Raw genomic sequence first — 23,365 nt, 5'->3', positions numbered from 1 at the left:
AGAGAAAGAGAAAGAAAGAAAGAAAGAAAGAAAGAAAGAAAGAAAGAAAGAAAGAAAGAAAGAAAGAAAGAAAGAAAGAAAGAAAGAAAGAAAGAAAGAAAGAAAGAAAGAAAGAAAGAAAGAAAGAAAGAAAGAAAGAAAGAAAGAGAGAAAGAGAGAAAGAAAGAAAGAAAGAAAGAGAGAGAAAGAGAGAGAGAAAGAAAGAAAGAAAGAGAGAGAAAGAAGGAGAGAAAGAGAGAGAGAAAGAGAAAGAGAGAAAGAAAGAAAGAGAGAGAAAGAGAGAAAGAAAGGAAAAGAAAGAGAGAAAGAGAGAAAGGAGAGAAAGAGAGAGAGAAAGAAAGAAAGAAAGAAAGAGAGAGAGAGAGAGAAAGAAAGAAGGAGAGAAAGAGAAAGAGAAAGAGAGAGAGAGAGAGAGAGAAAGAGAGAAAGAGAGAAAGAGAGAAAGAGAGAAGGCAGGGTAAGCAGTAAATGCTACGCCAGGATGGTTTCTAAGGAAAACATCACCCACTTCAGCAGGAGCAGGCGGCTGTTGTTAGCAACCGGCATACACAGCCAGGGCACTCTGGCAGGCTGAAGGCAAGATGGATGGTTTCTTGGGCTGATGATGAATTACCCCATCTTCCATCCCTCACAGCCCGGCCTCCGCACTGTGTGTGGCAGCTGGGGAAGGAGCAGAGGATTTGTGTCCTCCCCTCAGCTGCCAAGCTCACGGCCTGCACCGGAGCCTGATGGTGGCGGAGAGGCAAGCCAGGCACAAATCCCCTCAAAAGTTTCAATTCAACATTTTATTTCGTTTCTTATCAATTCATACAGCTCCACTGCTTTAAAAAGAGTACAAAAAGTACCTATTTTGACAGTGGCAGGGCAGAAACAGGGTAGTTGCCCCAGTAAGACATGGGTTGCCTGCCTCAGCCCTCCAACAGCCCTAGCATAGGGGCACGGCGGCGGGAGGGCGGCAAGAGGCTGTGTAAGGGGTGACGAAGCGAGGGGCTGTGTGAGGGGTGACGAGGAGCAGGGTGGGCTGCCCACCATCACCCCGCTCCGCGGTGGCCTCGGACGGCGCTGGGCGCCGGGTTCCTCCACTCCGCCCCGGGCCGCTGCCCCGCCCGGCGGCCGGGCCCTTCCCGCCCACACGGTCGCGTAGCAACGGCGGCGGCGGGCGGCGGCTGAGGGGGCGGTGGGAGGAAGCCGAGGCGTCCGGCCTGCCCGGGGCCACCCCAGCGCCGGGCTTGCCATGGCTCAGCGGAGCCTCTCCGCTGGCACGCAGGTAAGGCAGCGGGGCTGGGCCACACGGGCGCACACCCCGACACCCCCTTCACACATACACACACCACCCGCTGCGCAACCCCCCAACACCCCCTTCACACACACACTCTGCACACCCTCTACACCCCCTGCACACACCCCCACACCGCCTGTACAGCCCCCCAACACCCCCGGCACACACCCAGACACCCCCTTCAGAAACATGCCCCCTGCACAACCCCCCAACACCCCCGGCACATACACCCCACACACACCCTGCACAACCCCCCAACACCCCCAGCACACGCCCCCCTGCAAACACAGGCAAACACAGAACATCCCTACATATATACACACACACAGCCGTACACCCATGCACAGCCCTGCACACAGACACCCCTGTATGCACCCTGGGGCACACAGAGACACCCACCCACCCATGCATGCACCCTGGGGCACAGACACACACCTGCACACAGACACCCCTTTACCCTGTGCAGTGCTCAGTGCTTGCATCTCCCTCGCACACACACACACCCCACTCGCATAGCCCCATAGACACATCCCTGCATAAACCGTGGCACACATACACACTGTGTGCACATGGAGAACCGTGTCGGCCACCATCAGTCACACATACAGCCCACCAGCACAGACACCATCTCTGTGCATGCATGGCCTGTACATGCACATACTTACATACATGTCTTCACACCTCAGTGTTCACGTGCACACTTGCAGTGTGTCCCCTTTCAGGGTCCTTCCCAGGTACCTTTCCCAGCCCTTTCCCCCCAGTTTTCCTTCTCTGTTTGTTAATTCCAGCTGTTGGCACACACCCAGGGAGCTCTTTTGACCCTATCCCAGGCTTTAAACACTAACAACCTCATTTTCTTTCCTCAGGACATCTCCCACTTGCTGGCTAGCACCTTTGAGGACCTGTACACTGGAGATGTTATTGGGGTGGACACGGAGACAAATTGGATCAAGTCCCAAGGAGGAGACAGTGTTTATCATGAGAGTTTTATGGAGGAGCTACAGACGGTACAAGTTGAAACCAAGTCAGAGTTTGGAGCTCTATTCAGCTTTCATTGCTACTTTGTAATTTCTAAATCTTCTGTGAAGTAAAATAAAAAGGCAGGGGGAGATCCTAGAACTGACATTTTAATGGAAATGTGTTTGAGCACAGTTCCCCACAGAACTTTTCATATATGTTAATATTTATCACGTGCTCCTTCATGATACTTTCAGCTCTGGATGGCTTTTCAGGCAGAGTAAGACCAGTAAGACCCGTAGCCCTTTAAATGCCTGTTCTACTGGCTAACAACTTTTCCCTGTAACTGCTGCTCAGCGTCCTAGACTTCCTAACTTGCAATGAAGTATTCTCATGTGCTGCATTTTGAAACCAGATGCTGCAAGTATTATTTATATATGCTTACCTTAGTGGTGCACTACAATACATAACCCATTATTACATCCAAGATTCCCAGTGTTGCAAATGCTAAACAGTGGAAATGAAAAGTACTTGTATTAATCATTGCTCTGACAGCTATTGTCAGTGTATAGAAGTGGAGGAATAATTTGAGCAACAGGTATTTTTTCCAGTCTGTGTCATCATATCCTCTCAAAGGTTATCAGAGCTGAAAAACCTGAAGTTTTATATTTCTTTTGAGTCATTTATGAATATACTGGTGAACACAGCATGTTCTGACTAATAAACATGAATATTTACTCCTGAAATGGACTGCTTGGATATTTCAACTGACAGTACCTGTCTGTAACATGTATGCTACAGCTGAACTAGTCATTCAAGGCTCTCTGTATCATTAGAAAAAAAAAACCACACACAAAAAAAGAAAAAAACCCCCCACCCAGGCACTTTTAGAGCACAATCAATCAGATCCATTTTCATTATCAACTTTGGCATGGGTTGGAATTCTATCCTGGATTCCAGTGACAGTGGAGGGATCCCAGAATGAGCAGAGGAAGAGGAAGCATCTCATTTTAGCTGAGATGCATCCTGTACTTTCTATTTTAAAAAATTAATAAATTATTTAAATCCATTAAATGAATCAAAAGGTTAAGCCTTGTTACGTAAAAGTTCTACAGAAAGCTCAGGCTACAGATGGTCTTGAGGCCAATGTCAGTTTCTCTCGCTGTTGGTCTTGTATGTCTCTGTGTCTCTGCTATATTCCCTCTTTAACTTACATTGCTACCTCTTTGAGGCAGGATTTTTCTTTTTGAGTTGTGCTTGTAAAGCACTTACCACACTGTGCAGAGACATCCAAAATATAACAGGAGGGAGGAGTGAAGTATCACTATTGGGGTATTCTGGTGGTTTAGAAACCCTCCTAGAAACTAGGAGGGAACATTTACTTCAAATTTATTCCTACATTTACAGGCAAAATACAGTGCAGTAGCTACTGTCCACAGAAGGGAAAAGACATTTTTCTTGTCCTGAGAGGGTTTCCTCATCTTTCACAGGTTTTTCTTGGGTAACGCTTCTTACCCCACACAAGTAAATGATAGGAATGACGGTGTTTTAGCAGGCTAGTTTATACTTGTAAAGTAATGATGTTTTGCCAAGCTCTCTGTATTTACCTCTCAAAGGCAAATAGAAAATATTTATCTGTAAGGAGATGTTAACAGCAAAAATTACAGTCATTTCTTTACATTCACCCATCCTGTGACAGCTTCTTGAGGAGTATAAGTGCCAACTGACAGAAGCTGACATAGTAGAAGAGAACATCATTCAGGCCCAGGATCAAGCAAAAGCTGAAGAGCAAAGGGCCCTAAACATGCTGAAGGCAGATGTCGGGAAAGATTTCCACAAATTGGGGTTGCCACCAGGTGAGGATTCTGAAAACACTCTCTCTCTCTCCAGTACATGCTTATGGTACCTGGAGACCAATGCAACAATTGTCTAAATCACTGGCAGGACTGTCTAGTACTCAGTACGCCTTTGATTTGGCATTACATCAATAGAGAAACTTTGAAGCACTTCGTGCAGAGATTCAAGTAGAGTACAATCTGTTTAACACTGTAAGAAACTAAAGAACTAAAAAAGAAACAGGTGGTTTCCAAGGTATTAAATTTGCAATTAATGGTTTGTGACATAACTTTATTACAAGTATAAATACCTTGATATATAGCAGCAACAAACAGACATTAAATGTTTCTCTGATGTCTGCATAGTTGGGTTTGAACTGAATTTAGAAGTGTGGAGGCACATGTCTAAGTCTTGTGATTAAAATACCAGATTCTTTCTCTACCCAAAAATATTACCTGACAGTGGTAGATTATAAAGACAACATTATCTTAAGGGGCTAAGCTTTTGCATATTTTTTTAAAAACTTTTGTTTTGTTTTGTTTTACTGTGGCAGTGGCATCCTCTTTTAGGTGGATTGTGGATAATGAACTTCTCAGAAAGAATAATTTGACCTGCCCTGATGATTATATCACTGATAAATTACCTGTTACTAGAGCACCAAAAGGTAACTTTTAAAGCAGAGGATAATTTAGACTTTCTAGAACACTCAGTAAGAACTGAAGCATTGGAGGAGTAGCAGATCAGAGTATATTTTTGTAGTTTTCTGCCAAAGCAGAAGGCACTCAGTATTACAAGCATAAAATTCCACTGAAGGGACGTTGTCAAAATAAAATTGATTAATTAAAAATTATTAAGCTTAAGTGTGTTTAAATCTGAAATTTAATGGCCATTGCACATTTGTTTACAGTTCTTTCCATCTGACACAAAAACTGTATTAATTGTGACTGCTCTGCCTCTGTTCTATTTCATTAGCGCAAAGCTGCAACTGTATCTTGTGTAGAGAGAAGGGAAGTGGTTACAATAAAGTAAAAACTATTTTCAGTGAAATAAAATTATATTCTTTATTCTGGGTTTAAAATTTTCCAGTTCTGGAAATGTATCAGTTTAATTTGCAAATGAAGATCAGTAAGAAAAAACTTTTGGGCAATGTCAAAACTTCTTTACTTCTTTTACTCATGTGTGAGCCAAGGTGAAAGGTTTTAGTATCATTAAAATGAAATTTCTTGGTCAAGTCAAAACAAACATTTCAGAGTAATCAACTTAACCAAAATTTCCAAGATTTGGGGGTTTTTTCCACTGTAATTCCAAATAAAGCCAAAAATCTAACATCACCTCAGAGTTTCCTCTGAGGTGGCGATTTTGTTGTCTGACTATAGGAACATGGGACTAGATGGCACACCCTGTTTATGTAAATTTTCTGACTGTCATAAGTCCATCATGCAGATCTTTTTGTAAACTGAACAGGATATTCTAAGTCCCACTCACTCATAAGATTAACATGGCTTTCCGAGAGTAGTAACTTTCTTTTTATATGGCTCATTTCATTAGTATTTCTGAAAGCTTTTTATTACAGCATGAAAATTCATTTGTGCAAAGTAAATTATAAATGTATATTAAATTCTAGAGGATTTAAAGTGTTTTTACTATCAGCAAGACTGAAATAAACTCATACACCTATGCTCAGAATAAATGCTTATAATTAATGTGTTTCTTTTACAGAATTAAATATTTCTTTGAATTGCAGGAAAATCAGAACCTGGCTACATGAAAGAGACATTTAGTTTTCAACAGCATGTTTCTTCAAGCTCACGGGACCAGATGCCTGCAGAGGTTGCACACCTACAGAAGACAGCTGGTAGTATGTCAAATGTGTCTTTGTGCACATTAACTCTGCCTTCAACTCCAGACTCCAGCCCCCAGACTAGAAAGACAAATAAGGTACATTTTACAGATTTATTTATTTCAGTTTGTCAGAACTATAAAGCCTATTGCTGTTCCTGTAACAAAGGGTGAATATCAATGCATTGTTGATTTGGCTCCAGTATTTATTCGATTTGATCTGTCGACAGAAATGCAATATTTCTATATGAATTTTCAATGCTGTATAGCTTTCATTAGCCATATACAGATAGCTTTTTCATCATCCTCAAAATTGCCGTGTTTAATTTTGCACCATGATCTCTTTGTTTTTCAAAGAAAACTAATGCCTCACAGAAGTTAGCCTGGAAGGATAGTAAGTGCAAAGCAGAGGGAGAAAGTGAGTGTGCTTACCTTGCCAAACTTGAAAGAAGGCAGAATTACTTGAAGAACCCCCGCTTTTTACCACTAAATACTCTTCATGGAGGCAAATCTCTTGTAATTTCTCAAGTAAAGATGGAACAAACTGTAGCCAGAAGAAAAGCAGAAGGAAATAAAGGGTATGCAGTATATACAGTTTCTTGATTCTGGGCTGGAGCACACAGAGAGCTCCGCTATAGTATTACTGTGGATTTACATGCAGATACTTTGAGCTAAATGTCTGTATAGTCTCTTAGGAAACATGTCTGTATGACATTTTGGTTTTGCTAAAGGGTATGGTACCTTTTTCAGTTTTTATTTTATAATTATTTAAAGAACTTGGCAGTAAGATAACATCTCCTTTTTTTTATCTTTCAGTGATACCCCATTTATTCCTGTGTTTGTTGCCAATCCACCTGCAGTTTTGTTTTCTAATTATGAAGTTGGCCAGGTTTATGAGGTAAGGACTTACTGCTTTGTAGAGAGTTAATTCTGCTACTGAGAAGCATTATGTCCTGCCGTAATCTACATATTTCACACACTTTTCACTTTCTGCAAAAGTCTTGAGTTTCCTCTTTAAATTGAATTAATGACCCTTTAGCTTCCTTGAAGATACTCTTTCACACATGCCACTGACACACTAACCAGTGAAAACTAAAATGGACCCTTTTCAGTCTTGTCTTCATTTTGATAGCATCTGATTCAGCCCTTATTGAATAAACTGAGATTTTTAGGTTGGTTACGATGAAGTATTCGTTACTACTAACAGAGCACTAGGGAATAGCAAACATTATAATGAGTGATGGTAAAGACAATGGAGTATTTTATTTTCTTTTACATAAGATGACTATAGAGCTGCAGAACATCACTTCAACATGTCATCATGTAAGACTTATCCCCCCCTCTACTTCAGCTTTTGCTGTTGGGCCAGGTAAGCGTTCTTTTTACTGCCTTTAAGATGTTAGCACATAAGAGATCTAATTTATCTGCTTGAACAAAGATTTTTTAGAGATGTTCTGTTTGGTTCTGCTATCCATAGTGCTCAGTTCTTTAGAAACTGAAGGCTGACTTATGTCATTGGAACCATTCACATGCAACTCTTAAGCAGATTCAAATGGCCTAATGAGGAATTCAAGAAGACTAATTAATATTAAGGTGTTTGAAATTAGATTGAAATGTATCCACGGAATACCTAGATTGAGTCTTATCCAAAATTCATCTAGGAACAGACTTAGTTTCCACTGAAATTATTAGGGGAACAGGGCAGGAAATAACATACTTCAGTTACAGCAAGGAAGCTTAGGTTAGCGGAAAGTTAAGAAAAACATCTTTCCTACAGTAGAATGAGTAGGCACTGGGACAGGTTGCCTAAGGAGATTGTGGTATCTCAGTCACAACATTGGAGGGATATTGAGAAGAAGTTAGATGACACCATGTAAGCCTTGTTGTCTTGTGGAAGAGAAAAACTGGGTAAAGGTCTCTAGGTTTCTCCTCACTCTGTTTTTTGTAGCTATAAGCATGTTTCAGACAAAAAATCTTTCGGTTCAGTGGAAGATATGCACATACACTGATTACACTGGCAGGCCTTTTGTGGTCATTTATTTTTATCAGCTTGACTTAGGCAATAAATGTGGAGAGTTTACAGGCACCTTTGTTGGGGGAGATGTGATCATAAATACATATGCCAACTTTGGGAGGTTTTAATTTTTTTAATTCCCTGCATTTTTTTTCCAAGGAAAATTTCCAGGAAAGGGAGGAATGATTGCTCCTGGGATGACATGCCAGTATACGGTCCAATTTATTCCTGAATATCTAGGAGATTATGAAGATTTTATATTAGTAGGAACTCAAGTGTCAGAACCCCTTCTGATCCCGATCCAAGCTAAAAGGCCACCTCCAGTGTTAACATGTCAGTAACATCCAATTCTTAAGTTTCTCTAAAGTTAAATGGGCTTTTTTTTTTTTTAATTTCATTTGACTGTCTCCAATTTTAGTGACAAAACAAACATGGACAAATGTGGCAGTCCAGTTTCTATGTTTTGATATCTATCTCATTTTCACTCATAATTAATCTATTAGTTATTAAAATGTAATCCTGTAAAATTTTTCCCCAATTATTTGTTCTTGCCACATGAAACTAATTTTTTTCCACTGTGTTAGAGGAATGAGCAGGAGCCACTTTTCTAGGCTTGCGACTTGTTGATTCTTGAACTCTGACCTGCAATCACTAAATATTAAGGAATTATGTTTTAGTTATAAATATTTGATGCTATTAATTAATATTAATGGCATGTTATGTTAACTATATATGGCTATGACATATCTGAAGGATTCACATCTTAGATATCTAGCCTTAACTGTAACAACCAGGATTACTTTTGCAGAAACTTCCTTTGATTTTTTGTAAATTCATTTTTCCTGTTATACTGAGCTTTTTATAAAATAATCTTACTTTTTGTTATCATTCAGTAGTCTTTAACTATGAAGCACCATTAAAATGTAAGATGAATGCAGAAATATACACCTCATACTGTTTAACATTCAAATGGAAAGAATCTGAGGGGTTTTAGGATTGTAGCACCCAGCATATTCATATGCGGTAATGTTGTCTGTAAAGAGTTATTTAAGAAGTAGCTGGCTTTGCCGACTGCTGGCCTTCACTGTCTGTGCAGTCTGATTTTCTGTGTTACTCATTTCAGTGCCTCACATTATAGACTGTGGTTCCTGCCTTGTTGGAGGAATAAAAGTAACAAAGATTTTGTGCAGAAATGAGGGAATTAACCCTGAGAAGTTCTGTATAATGCCAAAGAAAGCCTGGCCACCACCTGATTTCAAGGTAAGTGATTAGAATGGAAATACTGGGCATGGATGGTATAGATGCCCTGACATGAAGGCCTTTTGATCTAGTCATGGTATATTAGCACAGAATTTGTAAGAACTTTCTGGGGACATCTGTATTGTGCCATTTCCTCAAGAATTCACATTATCCTGGGGACCAATCTCCCTGGATGTCCATACCTTCTGCTTATGCTGTGGCTTGCCTCTGGAAGAAGTCTTGCTCAGTGGTGAGGTAAACTCAGGCATAGATCAGGGAAAGGATAACTGGCTTGAACTTAACCTTACCCTTAAAGCAAATTGAAATGCAATCAGTTCTAGCATTGCTTAAGCTAATTTCCTCGCTGTCCCCACCAAGTTACCACTTACTGACCTTGCTGCACCTGTAGACCCTAGCGGTCCACTCCAGTACTGCTCTGTCTTTAGATTTCCATCAAAAACAAGGTCTAAAGGAAACGGACAAAGAAGATAAGATCTAACTGGTAGATTGGCATACTATGTGCTGGAGGAGAGGCTAACGGGATAGCTGATGTGCCAGGTTGTCCCTCCTGAAACACTTTAAAGTTCCAACTCAAAGTGAATCATAAGCATGGAGAAACAGACAGAGCTCCTATGCTCAGGCATGGCTGTTCTTCTGTGAACATGAATATTAGGGCTCCTGACACTATCGTTTTTCTTTAGAGACAGCACCTTCCCTCCTGCTTTCACCAAGGTAATAAAGCAGGAGTATTTCTGCTGATTAAGCCATATACATAAGCCACATATTTTTGAGATGTGTGAACAAAAAATATAGTAAGAGCTAAACCAGTGATGTTGTAGTATACAGCCTGTTTTAGGTAATGCTGTATTTTAAAAGCAAAAACCTGATCAATTTAATTTGTTTTTTGTTTTCTGGGTTTTTTTTTAACACCTTAGGCTGTTGACACAGTTGATTTTGTGATACAAGATCCTTTTGGAATCCATCCTCCTGTTTTTCAGCTAGCTCCAGGGCAGAGTACAACAGTAGAGGTTAGTATCAACTGCTATAGAAAGTATTTGTACTTTACCAAATACATTAACAAGCAAGAATGATTTTAGAAGATCTTGGCTGGACCTTGCAAATTTGGGTTTGTGTGAACAAAAATGCTCAGATCTTTTTGTGCAATTATACTGGAAGAATTGCAATTGTGAGTCTTATTGGTGAGTCTTTCACTGCAACTTTGAAGGTCTTGCTTATCCACTCAGAGATGGGTCAGATTTTCTCCATGTAGAACATCCTGTTAGAGAAAACTGGAATCGGAGAACACAGGAGCACTTGTTTCACTTTAAAAAAAAAAACAACTTTTACTTTTTGAGATTCCTTGGGAAAAAAGGACATTTGGGGTAATAAATTCTTTTATTGTAGAGCAGCAGCTACAAATCCTTCACTTATGCTGTGCTCTTTCTTCAAAAAGATTCTGTAGTAAGTGTGCATCAATGGTTGCCACCACTGCTTTGTCTGATGTGGGCCATGTTTTGTTACAGCATCACTACGGAGAAAGGAAGAGAGCATGGCTAGCCTCCAGCCCCTCCTTTTACCTGTACCTTCTGGCTGTTGATAAGAGGAATGGGTCAGGCAGATGTGGATAAAGGAGAAACATTTCTCCTCCTTTCTGTCTCTCCAGGTGCATTGCTTCAGCAGAGCCAGGCACACATGGGAGAGAAAGAGGAGATGAATGTAGCATGGGTTGGGTTTGCCAGTGGTAATGGATAACAGGTAGAAGAACAACAATGCACATTACACAGCCAGAGTTTTTGGCCCCTGAACCGTTTTTGTTGAGGTGGGACTCGGGAGGTGGGGAGGGGCACACAACTGCTGCCCTGCTCACACTGTTGTAGCTTGAAAGGCAGCAGTGGCATTGCTCAGAGGGCAGATCCAATTCTGAGGATGCAATTCCACAACTAACCCAGTAGACTGCCCACAACTCCAGTGACTACAAAGGCAGCCTCTGGTGGCCATCCAGATACACACATCTAAGTTTAGTGACCCAGAAAACCTATTTCTTTCTGATCTGTATTAAGGGAGTGTGACACTGCTTCTTGCAAATGCAAGATTTAGTTACTAATCACTAGAAATGTCCTTTAATGAACATTCATGAATTGAAATTTATTACTTCCTGAAGAAAAATCAGTTACAGACATTGCTATTTTACTTCTCTCTTTCAGGTAGTGTTTTTCCCTTCTTTTCCAGAAGTCTCACAGCAAACATACACCATTGTTTCTGACAATTGCCAAGTCAAGGATGTTACAGTCTCAGGTTGGTTTCTAAACATCTAAACATTTCTAACACCATAGATATTCAGATAATGTGAGTAGCAGCTGATGACTTGAAGTGATGGTAACATTTTATGTAATTGGATTAAGCAAATACTTTGTCCCTGATAGTGTTAAATCCTAAGCATTATTATTTTCACTACTACTACTACTACTAGTGTGCCCAGTGCATGAAATACGTTCAGAAAGCACTGAGCTCTTAACTCACTGTAGCCAAAAATCCAAACATGAAATGTCACCAAGTAGCAGAAAAGAAAACCTGTTGCTAGGTGCAGTTTGTTTCTCATTTTGTATCTATAAGATAACATGACAAACTGTAAAACATCAGCTTTAACAGGGCAGAAATACATTTGGGTGTGAAGCAGATTTGGGGCACATCTTGAATTAGGGTATTTAGGAGAGATAGGCAATCTTTGGATTAGCTAATGAAATGAGTTGAAATTCTTGTAAATGTTAGTGCTTGTCTTGTAATTGAGAGTACTATAACATTAGGCTTGATTACATCATGTTATTACAGGTATTTCCTTTGGAAATGTTAGAATAGTGGATTTGTTGCTTTTTTTAAAATTTCAATATACTGCTTAAAACATCTGGGAGCCACATTATCAACCATTGTGAACACCCTGCTCACTTCAGTGAAACAAGGCTAATGTAAGTAAGTGAGCTGAGGTTGTGGCCCTGAAATCCAAATCTGTTAAATTCATGAAGATCTCTATTGATATATGTTGATAAACAAAGAACATCAGGAAAATATTGTACAATTAACACATTGGACTTCTGAAACTTGAGGAAACACCAGATATGATCAGTAATGGCCATTGCTGGCATTTGCTATTAGTGAGTAATATGAACAATGTTAATAACCAGATGGTAAACAGTAATACCTACTCATTTCTTCAAGGAGTTGGACAGCTGATAGCTCTGGAGCTTTTGTTCGTCACAGGTGGAGAAAGCAAGCCTGAACCTGATGAAGTTACTGACGTAACATTACAGCATCTCATACGATTTGACCCCCAAAACCCACACACCACTGAGGAGAAGAAATTGGTTATAAGAAACTCTACGTATGTAGCTACTATATTAATAGAGCAATGTTCTCATACCAGTAGGGATCTCATTTGTGATACCATACTCTTTCAAGCTGGAGAAACCTTCATGCACTTGACAAACTTTGTGCAGAAGCCTTGCTTCATTTTGCTCCCTTGTTTAGTAATTAAGGTTCAAGGATATGCTTGTAAGAGCAGGAACATTATACCTAGATCAAATACTTTGGCAACCACTAGACATACCATTTGGTTCATACGCTGCCAAGGTCAATATATTTGCTTTGGTATAGATAAATCTGTAACTCCAAAGGTTCATAAATATGGATGGTTGAGAAAATATTTTACAGGGTCACCCAGATAAGATTTATCTAACTTTACATGTCTACACTGCATACTTGTGCAACTGAGCTAGGCAGCCTATACTCTTTTCCTTTCATAGTGCAAGGAAATAGATGTTTCTAAGGATGCAATTCTGACTGTAGACATCTCCCATAGAGCAAGACATAAAGCATCCCGGACTCCACTAGATCTCCACTGATTGAAATGGGAGCTCAATGCAACTAACTCATATTAACACTTTCATGATCCCTACTATTGAGTCAATAGATTTAAATATAAACTCTATTTGAAGTCAAGGAATATGCCTCTGTGTACAATTACATTGTATTGAATGTAGTGGCATCCTGATTTTGAGCAAAATCAGTCAGGCAATAATAGAAGTACACTGATGTGCAGGATTGCAGTAGTTAGAGGCTGCAAGCCATCAGAGTAGTAAGGGGGTCAGTGCTGGTTTTAGATACATTCACGTAAACTGCTACTTGCTACAATGAATTTCTGGAAGTTTGTTTTGTGGCCTGGAAACCACACATGCGTAATGCCAGAGCATAATGCTGTTTGGGTAAAGATAGTGTGATTCAGTGAACTGGGTACTGTAAACTGATAAACAATGTGACTATGCCTATTTCCACATTTTCTCTGTGCTATAACCATGACAGCCGTCCCTGCACATCTGGTGTCAGCATTTGTACGAAACAAAGCTGGCAGGTTGAGACTGAACTCCATAGAAGCAAAGAGAAAACTTTTTACTGCTGTAGAAAGGATTCAAGAAATTGTACATGTTCAGTTTTGTCATTGATACTCACTTTCAAATTCCAGTGTCCTTCCTCACCTTAGTAAGGCAAAGTTTCCGTGGTCAGCATGAGCAAGGTTTTAAAACCCATGAAGGCATTCCATGGAATACACTTCTGCTGAAGCAACCTAGTTAAGCAACCTTTTCTGGATTACAAAGAGTATTGCAGAGCCATTGCTGGGTCACTGTGTTTGTTGACATGTTAAAGACCGCACCTTGCACTTGGATTAAATTGAGAATGTTATGTGGATCATCGGCAGTGATCCAACGCAAACATACTGATACCAGGAATGGTCCTGTTGATCTCAGATTCTTGAAAGAATTGTAGAGTTTCCTAAAAGTTGCATCACATGACAAGTTAAATAAGGCAAGAAAGTGTTAACATATCTTACATGTTTATGTAACTTACTTCCATATATTAGCATGTAGTTTGTATAATTTAGATACTCTGAGTCTATGCTGCCTCATCAGCTTTGTAGCTCACAAAGACTAGTAAGTCTAAGTGCTGTAATTTTTAAAGAGAGGAATTCCCTACATGGAGAAAGAAAATGAAAATTTTCTCTCAATACTTTGCTCAAAAATACCTGATGTTTTTAATCATAGCTTTTTTGTTGTTTATTGATCTCTTTGCAGCCATGTAGAACTTCCTTTCTACTGGCAGATAATAAAGCCTAATCTGAAACCATTAATACCAGAAGTAACTGCAGACTTTATGAAGCTTAAATACAACCTAGACACAGACTCAGCCTTCTCCCTAAATCCTGAGCAGGGAGTTTTGCTTCCCCATGCGGATCATGAGTTTACTCTCACTTATACTCCACAGGAGGTATGGCTTGTGATTCCCTCCTATCTACAAACTCCAGCTGTGTATTTTTATGCAAGTCATAAAATCCTTGCTGTGCAGCTTTCTAAATTAAATTTAATTAGCTGGTACTATGCTCTGATAAACAGTGTTCAAAATGTAGAAAGTTACTAAAAGAAAACATGTTTTGACTGCAAAATGCGAGACAGTTTCTGATCTCACGTCAGTTTTGGTACTGACTGGACACAATTTTACACTGAAACTAGGAACACATCCTCAGAGCTGCAGCTGTGCTGGCTGGTAAATGTACCACCCTCACAACACTACCAGCTCCCCCCCAATCTCCTGACCCTTCCCCTTCTGCTAGTGAGCTGCTTTGGGCACGTGCCCCATACCTACTGCAGCCTAAGTAAGTTTGGTTAGCAAACTGATTATTTGAATGGTTTCCAGCTGTAGCTGTTTGGAACTGAAGTGGGTCCTATGAACATCTGTGTGATAAATTAAGGGGATAGTAGTAGCCTTTGGCAGACAAATGATAGTATGCAGCTGTGAGTAAAGAAGGGTGCAACAATGTTTAATGCAGCTTACCAGTGACTGTTGTCTTAGTTTCTGCTCCATTGCCTGTGTAAATAAGGAGTGTGAGCTCACTGTATTTAAAGAAACTTGATCCAGAGTAAGCCCAAGAGTGGGAATATCCCATGCTGTGATGACTGACAGCCATAAGAATGCCTCAAATATGTATGGAAAAGAAAATAACTGGGTTTTTTAAATACTTTAATTAGTTAATAGAAAAATAGATTGAATTAACATATATACTTAAATTAATATCTCTGTACAATCAAATGAAACTTTTGCAAAGCCCTTCAGATTTAAGGCCTGCTTCTCTGTTTCCTTTTTTTCCACCCCATTAGAATATAAAAGGCATCCTCTTTTCCCATGATGGAAAAGTAATGTTTCTTACTCAAAATCAGATTGATGGTCAATTAAGCTAAATACTTTGGAGCAGTTAGGAGAAACTTTTAAGTTATTACAGCAGTACTGAGCTTAATTTGGGGAGTCTTTGCAGATGCTTGTGTGTAGTATGCAATATACTAGGGAAATAATAACAGGCATGTAAAAAATGAATATTTTTCTTGGAACCATGCACCATGAGATCAGAATCTGGCTTAATATTTTGCAGTCAAACATGTTTTCTTTTAGTAACACTAGAGTTTGAATATTGTTTATCAGAGCTTAGTACTCCAATGATGATTGTTCATCCTTTAAATGTAAACTACTTTTTCATCTTTTTTTAATCCTCAGTGTAACTGATTCCATGACATTAAAATCTTCTCCTTCTTCATCTATGTAGCTGAAGAGTTACCACAGTGTGATTCAGATGGTACTGAGGGACATCCCAGAACCACGCTGGTAAGCTGAGAAAAGTATTTCCTGGTAAAATATGTAGCCACATTTTAGCTATGCTATTACATTAAGTTACTGGAATTGTTCATCTTTCTGGTGGTGATGGACTGAGAATTATAAAGGATTTTATCTGCGCAACTAATTGTGGTACCAAGAGCGTCTCTGTGATCTTCCTTCATGTCTGCACACGTGCCTTAGCCCTAGCTAGGGCTGCACCTCTCTTGGAAAAAGATAATACTATCATTTTGTCTGTTCATTTTCCAGGCTTTCTGCTGAGATTTCCAGCTGGTTTTCCTGTTATTACTGTTTGTCACAGCAGTCTATGACTTACATACTTGTTCATGAACAGACTGGGACAACTAGAGTACATTAAAGAACTACTATAATTTTTCCAAGTTTTAACTGTCCCCAGCCTGAGCTAACTGCACATGGGCAGTCTGTAATTGAGAAACTTTTGATGATTTTCAGTTTTGATCTGGCAATTAAAAGACGGGATCCAGTTTAAACTGCTTAATAATTCTACCATGTTTCCTCCCAAAGTTTAGTAAAAGAGGGGATGCTTCAAAACATTCCAGAATACAAAACAAAGGATGTAATAGCACTGGAAATAGAAGTTAAAGGATCTACAGAACCAGTTAATCTTCTTCTGGAACCATATGCCATTATCATCCCTGGAGAAAACTTTATTGGTGTAAATGTCAGGAAAACATTTAAGGTTTGTTAGCTTTTGACTTCACTGTTACCATGTGGTTTTTGTGTCACTAGCTGTCATAGGTGTTATTAGAAGGTACCAGACAATCCATGTTATTTTAGTTTTTCCTAAATATCTTTAAAGGAGACCATGACTTCAGGAGGTCTATACTGAAATCCCCTAGCAAGCCTCCTTAACCCTACACCCCAGGCAGCATGCTTTGTTCTTTTTTTCTCTCTTAAGTTTGATATAAGAGTTTTAGCCTTCTAAATATTTTTGTGGGTCACTAACCTGTTGCTTATCACTTTGTCACTCCTGTAGTGTAAAAGTTTTCCAGTTGGGAGGGATAGCCAATGGATGATTAAATTACTTCATAACAGAGGCACTGTTCATGCAAAGGACTACAGCAAGCACAGAAGAGCTATAAAAGTCACATATGCTGCAGCATGCTAGACCTTACTCTTTCCTGCGGGTTCTGATAATTTCTATTTGACCGTTATGGAACAGACTGCTGCTGAAATTGTCCACTCACTCAATGTCCTCTTTACTATAGATCAGGATCACTTGGGAAAAATAGGCCTGTTAGCAAAAGCCAGGCAGGAAGACCTTTCCCAGTTAAAGGTCTTCCCATTTTTTTGTAAAGATACTGCTCGTCAGCACTTAGTTTTATGCTCTCTCTTCCTAGAAATTCTTTTTCAACTTAAGCCAGCCATTTCATACGTTCTGGTAGTCTAGTATAGCTACATGTGTAGTATAGGTAATTAAGTCACTTACTGATAATATAATGGCATTCTTCACAGTTGCTTTTTTAGTCTTAAAAAGATAAGAATTTGAACTGTGCTTAGAGATAATTGTGCTTCAAAGAACAAAGTCATTTGCTGTAATTAAGAAATAATGTCTGAAAAGATCAGAAGAGCAGGCCAAAGATTTCAAGAGCTTACATCTCTCTCACAAAGAGATCCTTTGGCAAAAAAAAAAAAAGGCTGCTCTCAAAAGATGAATTTGAAGTTCAAGTTTAGAAGGTCTGTTACATTTTTGAAAAATGGAGAAGTTGTTTAAAAGGCTTCAAATATATAATGTTCTTGGAAAGAACAGTTAATAGATTTTCTTCAAGTTTCAGAAAACACCTTCACCTGCATGAAGATAGCGACTGTTAAATATAGTGCTTATATAACCTGACTAAATATAGTGTTTTCAGAATGTATCTCCATATCTGAGCTACATTTACTAAGCTTTCTTTATAGACCTCAAAGATATTGTTGGCAGCACCCAGGGAGTAATAAATCTCATCCTATGGGCTAAAATAGGTCAGAGTAATTGCTTCCAGCACTCTTTAGTTGGCTTTATTTTCAGTAAAGGCAGTGCTTGGAGATGAGGTCAGATGTAGCTCTTGCATCTGTTTTGCAGACACCTGAAATCCAGTCAGGTGAATCCCACTTCTTCCTGTCCTTGTTTCACATCACAGAGGAGAAAGGAAAGGGAGGATGCACTATTATAATGAAAATAACAGTAATTAGTGCATGGTGCTGGGTTAGTACTGTTCAAGTCAGAGGTCAGATGAAATTCTATGCCTTTCTACTCTTAACAGTGCTCAGTTTATTTCAAGATTCAGGTGAAGATACAGTATGTTGTAGCTATATTCAAGGTGTCATAATGTTTAGTAGTGAGCAGGATATGGTTAGAGTTTGCGAAGTATGTGATGTAAGACTCACAATACCTAATTTGCAGTTCATCAGTACTCTCAGCAAATTGCCTTGTTGCTGTGAAAGCTTAAACTGCATTAACTGGCTCGTTGATTTTAATTGTTCTAGATGTGGAATAACAGCAAATCATTGATCAAGTACACCTGGGAGAAAATCGTGTCTTGTGACATCATGGAAGTTGAACCTCACACCGGCATCATAGGTAAAGTTTCTGTGACTTCAAGTATCAATTAATGATAATAATATATAAATTGGTATGAGTGGAAGAGAAGTCACAGAGCACTGTAATGCAAGCTGCAAAAGAAGACCTGATCCCCAGCCCACTGGAGCCAGCAGGAGACTTAATTTGATTCCAGGAGCTCCAGCAACAGGCTTACAGCAAGTGGTTTCTTTGCAAAAGGGTGAGACAGCACCTTGAATTTTTCTTTTCTAGGTAAGAATAAATGTTGTGAATTTGAACTGGTAATTACTGGAAGCAAACCTGGGTGTATCAGCTGTAACCTGCGGTGTAAGATTGAACATCTTCCAGAGCCGGTTGTGCTGCATGTTGAGGCTGCTTTTAAGGTAAGGAACTGTTTAGTGTTGTGGGGTGACTAGCTGTGGGGCCTGCCTATTATCCATATAAAGCTTTTTGCCTCTTAGAGGCGTGACAAATCTAAAGCAGTTGCAAACAGGAGGTATTTTTGCTGTCTAGTAACTATTGAGGCAATGTCGATAGTCCCATGAAAGTAAAAATTTTTTCTGTATTACATGCAATGCATTTGCTTTCTGCTGTTCTTTTTGAAATTGGGTGTTAATCTTAGATAATGTATGCTTCTTAATCAGGCAGTTTTGGCAGAAGTGTCCATTCTGACATCTGTTTCCTGGTGTCCTAGGGTCCACTTCTTTGTATTGATGTTCCATCACTCCAGTTAGGTTTGACTAAGCAGGGTGAGAGTGTGTTAAGAACCTTTGAGATAAAAAATCTATGTCAGCTGCCAGCACAGTGGAGAATGCAAGAAAGCCATGTTTGTCTGGCTGAAAGGAATGAGGAGGTAAGTCACTGCTACAGCTGGCTGCGCTCCCTCTTCAGCTATTTCTTCCTTATGCTTAGCAGTTGTGGTATTCATTCCAGGTATCAGAAGTTCTAATTTCTGTGACTTCTTATGAAACCGGTTCTGCATGGCTCCATAGGTGCACAAGTTATTTTAAGATTAAATGCTTCTTTGCGGTTTTTCCTCTATTTCCATTTGTTACAAATCCACTGCCAGCCTGATCCAAAGAGGTGTGGAATATTTCCTGTATGACAGTGATTTCAGCTGCTGCTGATACAAATAAAAGGGTAAGACTTTATCAGAACTAAGGCTGCTAAACAGTCCTCCCACACACTCACATCAGCACCCGAGATGGGAATCTCAGCACCTACTGAATTGGGCCTTTTGGCTTTAAGCAATAGTTTTGAAACACGCAGGTGTGTCCCAAAATAACAACTTACCATGATGAATATTGAAAGTATTGCTTAGTATTATCTAGACTGTGATGTGTCAAATGCAGTCTATTCCAGTCTTTGACTGCAGAGCTCATTCCATCATTTCATATGAAATAACTAAAGCAGCGTGGAGGCAATACTGGTGGCAAAGAATTGAGTGTGAGCTGCTATCTGCAGATCATCACATATTCCTAAAATAAAAAAAAGATATAAATTTTAAAAAGGCAAAATACTTTGTGGCACGCAGTGGGATTTGTAGCTATATTTCTCTTTGGTATTATGCATTAAAGGGAAGTGAGGAAATCCAGATTCTGGGGTAAGTGCTTTTGGTTGTAATGAAAGGCCAAATTCTGCCTGTAGGGCAGAATTACCTATGCAAGGAATTGAGTTCATTTGTTTTGTGCCAAAATTGGTCTAAATGCTGTTCAGGTCTTCTGTTTTTCTGGAAAGGCTGTCAGTTTTGCAACACAGAGAGAAGCTTGTTAAGCAGGAACTTTCTATTGACCAGCAAGAGATGAAAACCTACAAGATGTTGAACTGTATCCCCATGAGTTCTTGAGCTTTGTTTTCTATGTATCATGTAGATATCTCACCAACTTTGGGGGTGAAAGTTGATGGCAAAAAGAAAAGATTTATAAGTGGTGGTTGTGGCAGCCTTGTAAAACAGGGGGGTGTGTGTGTATCTATCCATTTACCCCCAGTAATCGGAAGTGCCTGATTAAGGATAGGTGTGCCCTGGGGGGGACCCTGTCCTCACAGTCCTCAAGCCCTTACTTCTTACTGTTATTCTTTTGTTGCCTACTATTCCCCATAATTCCCCAAACCCCAGAGAGATTTTAGACTTAGTCTCTAGAATTTTTTATCTCAGAGCCTGTTCATATCCCAGTGAAGATCATGGATCAAGTACTCCATTCCTCCTACTTAAGAGCTACCCCTTTCCTTTCCTGAATCTCTCCAGCCCACACTGGTGCTTTTTCTCTTTCCAGTCCTCCAGCCTTCCTTCCTTGACCTTCTGTCTGAGAATCTCCCCAACTTGTGGCATCTCACGTAGCGGCTGCTCAGCCCCTCCACTTGGGAGGAGATGCTGCTACTGCTGCTGACTGCTTCACATTCCCCGTCACCCTATGCACAGGCTTCCCTGTTATGCCCTTGGCTCTGACTATCCTTCTCTTAGGTCATTGCCTTTTTATTAGCTGTCCCCAGAGAAGCAAAGTCCTGCATCCTTGTCTAGCCAGGTTTTCACGAAGCTAGCACTGTGTTTACTGAAATCAACCCAGGTGGGACTCCAAGGGAAGAAAGAAAGGACATGCCTGAGGAAAAACGAAGCATTGAAATCCTAATTAGACTGTGTGACTTTAGCATTTTACACTTGCTTTGCAGATGTCAAATTTCCATTCCCTCTCTCCTCTCCCAGGTATCTCCCTTTATCATTCAACCATCTGCTGGAGAAATACCTCCTTTGGGTATATGCAGTGTGTCAGTTCAGTTCACATCGTTGCTGTGCCAGCGTCTCCAGACAGTATTAGAACTAGAGGTAGAAAATGGAAAAGGAAGGTAAGGGGGAAAAGTGGTTTTCCTGAGATTCACATGTGATTTTCACTTGAGGTGAAACCAAAAATACGTAGCAGGAGCTCAGAGCGGGGTTGTGCAACTTATCAATGAACTATCCAATCACTAATATTGCTAAATAAACATAATCATTCTTTCCAGCATGCTGTTGTATGTCTAGCACACTTCATTAATGATAACAATAGACCATCTGTGTGTTTATTTCCAGTCATCTTCCTGTTTTTGTTGAAGTTCAGACCCCCCAAGCATGCTTGATATCTAGTCATCTTGTATTCACTGAAATTTATACTGGAGTTCCTGCCAAAGCAACCAGCAAACTTTTTAACCGAACACTACTGCCAGCAAAATACTTATGGGGAAAGGTAAATGTACTTCTAGTAGATGAAGCATACAGGAGGGGTGGAAATTGCCGTTTCTATCAAAATATAAATAATAACTACTCTTAAAAGCTTTTTGGATGTATCTTTTGAGTAGTGCTAGCTGTTTACTGGCTTATGAGCAGAACTACAACTTAAGACCAGCCTTTCTGAAAAGATTAACTACTAGTTCATGTCAATATGCTCTTACTGTCTGTGGATCATCCCCAGGAAAATGGGTGGACAGAGATGTGAGGGGAAATAGAATGTAAGCTACCAGAGTACTGAACAAAGTACCACGGTAGTTTAGGGTTTGCCTTTAATTTAGTAGAGCAAAAAAACAGTGGTGCTTTTAAGTTGTGCCTACGTTTTGCTTAAATTTCACATTCTGGGTGGGATTCAGTTTACAGATTAGGACCCCTAAATTTAATGTCAGTATGTAAGCTATGGTCTGAACTCTCTTTTCAGTCAGTGGACATTCGAGCAGAAAGTTAGTCACCAGAATATATATGTCTAGTGTCGTTTCGTGTGTTGTAGAGTGTTATTGTTGATCTCCAGGTGTAAGTCAAGAAGCGTGGTCTTCTATAAGTCCTGTCACACCAGCCAGCTATGCATGTATGGCTTAACTGTATCCTCTGTGCCTGCATTCAGGAGACTGAGTCCTATCCCATCTATACAGCCAGTGGAGTTCAGAGGAGTATTCAGCTCCTCCTAAAACGGACAGCTACTTTGGTCTGCAGAATGCTCTCTAGCACATACTAGCTGGATGTTGCCTACAGTGGTGGTGGTGTTGACAGCCACAACATATACGTTTAGGTGACTTAGCCTGTAAGCTGAATCCTACTGTCAGTGCCTTGGTCAATCAGATCTACTCTGACATCTAGGGTTCAGCTCAGCTGCCTGCACAAAAGATTTCAGTGCCATCCAAGATGTCCTCAGGTGCCCAGGAGATCTTAACAGAGCATGTAGATGATATAGGACCTATAGGAAAACCTTTTGGAACAGCTGGAGCCAAGGAGGGATATCCACAGCATTTTACATGGTATCTGATGTTTGTGTGTGAGCAACCGAGCTGAACCCCTGGATTCATGCCATGTGCAGTTAGTCACTTAGGGAAGGTGTGAACACCAGGATTGTCTCTGTAGGCCACCTCTGTAGTTAGCGGAGAGAGATGAGGCACCTCTAGGATCCTGCTTCGATATCAGGTAGGTTGGCTTCACGCTGAAAAGGTTTGTGACTGAGAGGGATGACAGTGACTCTGCTCCCAGCCCTGATGCCTCAGTTGGGCACCTGAAGTCATTTGGAATGAAGAACTTACCAACCATGGGGCAAGAGCAAAGCAAGCCCCACAAACTGTATGAGTTGCTACTTGAAAGTGTCTGGAATCTGAGGATAACTTGGTCTTTATAGTCCTTTTTGATCTGAAGAGAAAAAAGGAAAGAATCAGAGTTAGCTGAATGTCTGTCCTTTCTGTTTGGCAGCTCATTGGAAGTCAGGCAGCTTTCTGCTCCACCACTGTCTCCCCGGCCGGTGGCACCTTGGGCCCAAATGAAGAAAAAGAATTCTGCATAGAGCTGTTGGCCAACATCACGGTAAGTTTAAAAGCCGATGCAATTTTATCAAAATAGCAACACTGGCGTTCTCATCTTGCCTCCATCTGACAAAAAGAAGGATTTTTATATATAAAACATAGTGTCCTTTTTTCTGTGCAGTATCTCTGA

At 40.2% G+C, this 23,365-nt stretch overlaps 1 protein-coding gene across 1 annotated transcript in view; it reads left to right on the top strand.

The window, feature by feature from the left end:
* Window positions 1-1,234: 1,234 nt before the first annotated feature.
* The window catches only part of DLEC1 (DLEC1 cilia and flagella associated protein), a 40,432-nt gene continuing 18,301 nt past the window's right edge, over window positions 1,235-23,365 (top strand). The window contains exons 1-22 of the mRNA XM_056334268.1: window positions 1,235-1,267; window positions 2,146-2,286; window positions 3,936-4,092; window positions 4,626-4,736; window positions 5,817-6,010; window positions 6,269-6,489; window positions 6,728-6,809; window positions 7,193-7,280; window positions 8,085-8,258; window positions 9,049-9,185; window positions 10,100-10,192; window positions 11,369-11,459; window positions 12,378-12,540; window positions 14,285-14,477; window positions 15,805-15,863; window positions 16,398-16,572; window positions 18,360-18,453; window positions 18,685-18,815; window positions 19,127-19,285; window positions 21,134-21,273; window positions 21,497-21,650; window positions 23,126-23,236. Coding sequence (XP_056190243.1) covers window positions 1,235-1,267; window positions 2,146-2,286; window positions 3,936-4,092; window positions 4,626-4,736; window positions 5,817-6,010; window positions 6,269-6,489; window positions 6,728-6,809; window positions 7,193-7,280; window positions 8,085-8,258; window positions 9,049-9,185; window positions 10,100-10,192; window positions 11,369-11,459; window positions 12,378-12,540; window positions 14,285-14,477; window positions 15,805-15,863; window positions 16,398-16,572; window positions 18,360-18,453; window positions 18,685-18,815; window positions 19,127-19,285; window positions 21,134-21,273; window positions 21,497-21,650; window positions 23,126-23,236 — 2,901 coding nt within the window. The remainder of the gene's footprint in view (window positions 1,268-2,145; window positions 2,287-3,935; window positions 4,093-4,625; window positions 4,737-5,816; window positions 6,011-6,268; window positions 6,490-6,727; window positions 6,810-7,192; window positions 7,281-8,084; window positions 8,259-9,048; window positions 9,186-10,099; window positions 10,193-11,368; window positions 11,460-12,377; window positions 12,541-14,284; window positions 14,478-15,804; window positions 15,864-16,397; window positions 16,573-18,359; window positions 18,454-18,684; window positions 18,816-19,126; window positions 19,286-21,133; window positions 21,274-21,496; window positions 21,651-23,125; window positions 23,237-23,365) is intronic.

The sequence above is a fragment of the Falco biarmicus genome, chromosome 4, assembly GCF_023638135.1.
Source record: "Falco biarmicus isolate bFalBia1 chromosome 4, bFalBia1.pri, whole genome shotgun sequence".
Taxonomy (NCBI): domain Eukaryota; kingdom Metazoa; phylum Chordata; class Aves; order Falconiformes; family Falconidae; genus Falco; species Falco biarmicus.
The sequence above is the reverse complement of the archived record's forward strand: the minus strand, read 5'-3'. Positions and strand labels throughout refer to the sequence as shown.